Below are 5,560 nucleotides of genomic sequence, written 5' to 3' on the forward strand. Positions count from 1 at the left end.
CATGAGGATCTCAACAATCTACCATGGCTCACCTAAAATCAAGAAATCCTTTTGAGTTTACAACACATTCACTTCACAAGAAAAAGAGCAATCAGAGATTGCAAAGTCTCGCCACGACTTCTTTTGAGTGGTGTATTTTTTTATCGGTTTTCGAGTAACTCCAATATGGCTGCCAAACCATGTGACCTATGATATTGTTGCGAATTCGCGCCCGCCGGCGTGCGGATGGCCATGTAAATTGAATCGCGGCACATCGCCCACTGGACGGACAATTCTGTCGTGACCCTCTCGGACCAATGCCAGGAGCAGGTCACAGGTGGGCCTTTCAACCTCACCACGATCGTGCCAATCGGCCACCCGCGTAGGATAGGGTTGTTCGCCAAACTCGACCAACCTAAGTACCCACGCGGATGGTAAACCGGGCGATCGTACCTCGCCGCAGGTCAACTCCGGACACGAGCCGCTTGTGCGGCCCGTTCCGTACTATCGGGATAACCGAGCGGTGTTATCGTCGACCTCGACGGTTCAGATTATTTACCGGGCGTTTTGCACCCACTACGAACCCTTTACGTGAAGCAGGATGGAGATTCAATTCGAGAAAAGACGAAGCGAAACGGGAAAACAGTTCACACAATGCACATTTATTTCCCAGCACACGGAAAGCACGTATATACAGCCATACAGTCAAAATGCACTTAAAGCAACCAAAACAATAAAAGCAACAACGACGCAGAGTTAATACCGACTACGCGCACACACGGCAACACTTGTACAGTTTTACCTCACAGACGGCGCCAACACACATTTACACAAAAGCAAAGGAAAGAAGCCACCCTCATAGACAAGGAGGCAGACAGGCCCGTAGGCCAAATTTGCGCGGGACCTAGAGGAGCGGCCAGGTCCGCGGGACCGGGGGGGAGGGGGGGGTCCTACCCGCATCCTCATGACGTGTTGGTGGGCGAGCCGCAAATGTGGCCGCGCGGCTGTGCCCTGACTCCTTGGCGGGTTTCGTTGGCACCACGTGTGGGTGGGGGGGTGGGAACGGGGCCCCCTTTTGCACTATCTCAACGCGGGGGAAAGGGAGATTGTTGATGCCCTGGGGGAGGGGAGTGGCTGGCTGGCTTGGGTCCCGCGATGAGATGAGCGATCCCCCACACCGTAACCTCGTCGCCGACCGCCGTCCTTCTCGCCTCGGACCCGAGCTCCCTTGCCTGCAGTTCCACCGCGAACACTCGCCTCAACTTCACCAACGCAACGCAACGCGTCCCCATCAGCCACTTCTCGACGACCCTCTTCATGCAACTCTCCTCACCCGACCGACTCGACTTTGCCACTCGCCTTGCGCTTGCCTTTTTATAAGTGGGCAGGAGCAGCCAATATGCAAATTTTAGGATCAGAACGCGATTGGAGGCGGGGCCACGCTGCCCCCCCCCCCGGTCGGGCAAAAATGGGCGTGAACCTCTCCTGATCCTAAAATTTGCATATACAGACTTCACGCACACACGCTTTTAGGAGGGGCCAAGCCGCCCCCGCTCGCTAATTGGACGGAGGAGAAGTGGGCGTGTAGCGTTTTTGATCCGAATTTTCCCCTCGGAAAGGCTGCTATTTGCGCTCGCGGCTCGGTGCGCTCGGCACCAAACGCCGAACGGGCCTGAGACAGCCCGACGTTCAGTGTTCACAGGTGGTGCGAGAATGGCCGTAGAAGGAGAGATATGAAGGTGGTGGTGGGTTTTTGGTGGTGGTTTGATGGTTATGGTGCCGTTTGGGAATGGTGGTGATGCGATGATGTGGGAGCGTAGATGGTGATGGTTGCTTGGTTGTTGTGTGATGGCGGTTGAGACGTGGTTGGTTCAAAATAAAGATAGAACAGAAAAAATGGCTAACTCAAAGCGTCGCAGCCCGGATGAATCGCATAAATTCCCTCTATACAACGGGTTTGGGCTAACTGCACATGTACTTAGAGATATCTCACCTACGGGCCCTGAATGGTGGTTTGCGAATTTCCACAGCCGTAACAGTCATATGTGTGATCCTTTTGTTCCTCATGGATTGGTGGTCATCTGTGTAGTTTCGCCTTGATATTTTCAGCTATTTAAGAGAAGAAGATTTTTGAAGGTTTTTAATATATATATATATATATATATATATATATATATATATATATATATATATATATATATATATATATATATATATATTTTTTTCAACAATATGGCTGCCGAATCTTGTAACGATGACGTCATCAAAAAATTATGTGGACCATTTTATCCCTACATCACCCTCAATTTTTATACTGATCAGATGTAGCATTATACATTTGCAATTATGACGTCATAAAAATACCACACATTCCCCATGAGGAGTACTTGCCATGTGCCGTTTTAATTTTTTTCCTTTGTGCGGTTTCAGAGATAGATGTCCAAAGTTTTTCCCATTTTTTCCAATGTGGCTGCCACACCACGTGACGTATAACATCATAATTATCATTGAAACTTTCTCCATGAGTCGTGATGAAAATTTCGTCTCGATCAGACAAGTGGTTGCGGTGAAAAACATGCAAATTCTGTGCAGACAGACAGACAAACGGACCCAAATGCAATAAATACCCTCTCTGAATCCTTCGTCGGGGGTGGACTGCAGCACCTTTCAAAGGTGCTGCAGTGCACTGCATTCATTGTCCAAGTGTATGAGTATTTGTGTGCAAATTGCTTAAGACAAGCATTTCAGTTTGAAACGATTCCTTTTGTCCAAGTTGAAGATTAAATTTTATTTATTTATTTTTTTAATCCTGCCCATGCAGCATATCATTCAGTCAAGATGCTGTCCTGTTGTGTGTTACAAGTGATCATGGTACAGTGCATGTGTTTAACACGGAAGAGGCAAAACCAGCCAAGCAGGGAAGGTAATTTCTAACTCTTCTCAGACTCCCATCTTCATTTTGAATCTCCCCCCCCCCCCCGGGTCACTCGTACACACCATCCCTCCCCTTTTGTCTTCTGTTGGGGGGTTGCCTCTTCCTCCCTCTCCTACATTTGTAAAGCATCTTGCTCTCTTCTGTCCTCCTCCCTCCATTTCATTTCGAGTCCCTTCCACCCGTTTCACTCCAGCTTTCATTTGAATATTTTTTTCCTGTTGTTTTTGAAGTGTTTGCTCTTTAAAAAAAACATTTTATTGCTGGACCTTTGCTCCTTTCCTCGACTCTGAACCCTTCTTCTGCAGTGGCTTTCTTACCCGGTACCTGAGCTCCCGCTGGAGTTTTTGGAGGTTCCAGTTGCCTTCTGCTTCACGTTCTCTTTGTGCCTTCAGCAATGACACCAATTCTGTCACCGGTAAATCATCATTACAGAATCGTGCATCGTTTTCATGCTTCCGGTGTTGTTTGTGGGTGTAATTTGTGCTGCTCTCATTTTGCAAGTATTGCCCGATCCAACACTTTCTCAAATTGTTTTTTTATGATTTAAAATTTTTTTTTTTTTATTATTGATCAATAATCTCCAGCCATTGTCTCGTAGTTATGGTACGTGTTTATCTGTGTTCTGCAGTTATCTGTGCTGATGGAACTTATCACAAGTACCACCTGGGGCCAAAAGGAGAGTGCGCACGAGAGGTGTGCACCCACTTCCTTGAAATGACTGATGACCAGTGAGCCAGGTTGACAGACCATTGTTCAAAATCGCAGGCTGTTGCTTGTATAGCCGGCAGGCCTGCCGGCCAGAAGTTCATCACTGCTGTTTAACTTGCCAGTTAACCCAAAGACTACACAGCAAGTAGCACCTGCTGATTGTGCTGCACGGGGAAAGTCTTTCAGGCCGGGCTTTTTGGAACAACTTTGCCCTTCAGTGTTGATCATTCCTATTGGTTAATCTAGCGTAGTCATTTAACAACTTGGTCAATCACAGGTGTAAACTGTTTGTCTTTCATGTCACGACATCCTCTTTTTTTTTTTCTTTTTCTTTTTTTTCATTTTTTTTTTTTTTCAATAAATTGTGTGATCATCGAGATGTTGTGGTGTGCTTGTTTCTTATTTTTGGTGATGCACCTTGTGGCAGCAGTGTTGATCACAGGTGAGAATATAAGCTTGTTGGGTACTTCGTCTTCGACCGATCGGTTTTGTGAATTTATTTGCTCCACCATAGAGGTATCAGAAACGGTTAGTTGTTCACCTTGTCTTCAACTTTAATTAGATTGGCCACCCATCTTCTAAAATCTAAAGCAATAGCTCTTGAGATAATTCTCCAATGTGTGTAATTTGCAACCGGCCATCTTGTTTGAATTTGAGAACTTGGGTTCCTTTTCCCCTCGAATTTGAGGTTCACCCTTCTTGGTGATGTTTTGCGGTGTTGACGGACCAATAGGTGGTGGTTTTTAAGCGTGGTGGCTCCATGTTACGGCATGCGATTTCAGTTAAAAGGATGTTTTACATTGGAGTTATGCTTTACATAAAGTTACTTATTATAGATAATTGTATTTTTGTCAATTTGTGTTTCTATGCAGTGGATAAATTTTGGAGGAAATTACATCCCCATGTACCTGCCATTTTGAGACCTGTGAAAAGGAGTTTTATTATGGTGCGACATACCATGACGTTGTTGCCATGATGATCCACTAACCTGTTTTTTTATGCTTCCGTTGATGAAGTTGCCAGAGCCATTGTTTTCGGGTTGTTCATCCGTTCATCCGTGATAGGTTTTCGTCCCCGCGATAACTTGAGGACGGCTGAAGGGATCAAAGTCAAACTTAGTACAAGTGTATATAATGATGTAAAGATAAACTGATTAGATTATAGGGTTAAGAGATCAAAGGTCCCAGAAGGTAAAATTCTTTTGCCGTGCTAACTTATGAACCAGTGATGGAATTTTGACAACTTGATATAAGTACATATTATGATGTAAAGATGAAGTGATTAGATTTTGGCATCAATAGGTCAGAGGTCATGTCAGGTAAAAATGTGATACTTGAGAACAGCTGAAGAGATTGAAATCAAACTTGGTACAAGTATGTGTAATGTAATGATGTGGGCGGACTGCGGAGGCATATCAGTCGACGTCGAAGAGTGCCGTTGTAGTTTGTTTTATTTCGTATACGTTGGATTACGCCTTTTGCCACAATGAACATGTATGGCGATGCAATGGACGAAATAATGTGGAGTGCCATCATGATCTTTGCAGCTGTCGGTGTTGAATGGAATCCAAACGGCTAAACGAGCAGATTGGGAGGAATTGAGCAGCAGCGTTTGATGTTTAACAGGTCGAGGCTTTTATGCTTCGATAATATCAGACATCCACAGGGTTTCATGGATCAACTGGTGCACTTTTTACATCACTGTAATACTGACGAAGTGTTGGGATGAAGAGTTGTGAAGCAGCATCTTGACCGAGGTATTGATTAAACATTGGTCTACTCTTTTCGAATATACCTGAGGATCTTTCTCATAAACAAGTATGCCATTAGATGGCACTTCTAGCTCAACACCTGAATGATCCCTTCATGCACAAGGGTTTATCAAGGATGGTGTTTTAATTAATTAATTAATTTTTAAACTAGAAGAGCACTCGGTAGA

The 5,560-nt window shown here is 45.1% G+C and overlaps 1 protein-coding gene across 2 annotated transcripts in view; it reads left to right on the forward strand.

Annotated features, from left to right (window-relative positions):
• Positions 1–3,999, forward strand: part of WDR45B (WD repeat domain 45B) — a 54,404-nt gene extending 50,405 nt beyond the window's left edge. For both annotated transcript variants that reach the window (XR_015055126.1, XM_085869870.1), the window contains 3 exons: positions 2,801–2,902; positions 3,220–3,329; positions 3,543–3,999. Coding sequence is in view for 1 of the 2 variants with exons in the window: in XM_085869870.1 (XP_085725996.1) it covers positions 2,801–2,902; positions 3,220–3,329; positions 3,543–3,646 (316 nt within the window). In the remaining variant the exon portion in view is untranslated. The remainder of the gene's footprint in view (positions 1–2,800; positions 2,903–3,219; positions 3,330–3,542) is intronic.
• The last annotated feature ends 1,561 nt before the right edge of the window (positions 4,000–5,560 follow it).

This window comes from Eptatretus burgeri, chromosome 2 (assembly GCF_056783735.1).
Source record: "Eptatretus burgeri isolate ZD-2024b chromosome 2, Ebu_testis_v1, whole genome shotgun sequence".
In the NCBI taxonomy this organism is placed as follows: Eukaryota; Metazoa; Chordata; class Myxini; order Myxiniformes; family Myxinidae; genus Eptatretus; species Eptatretus burgeri.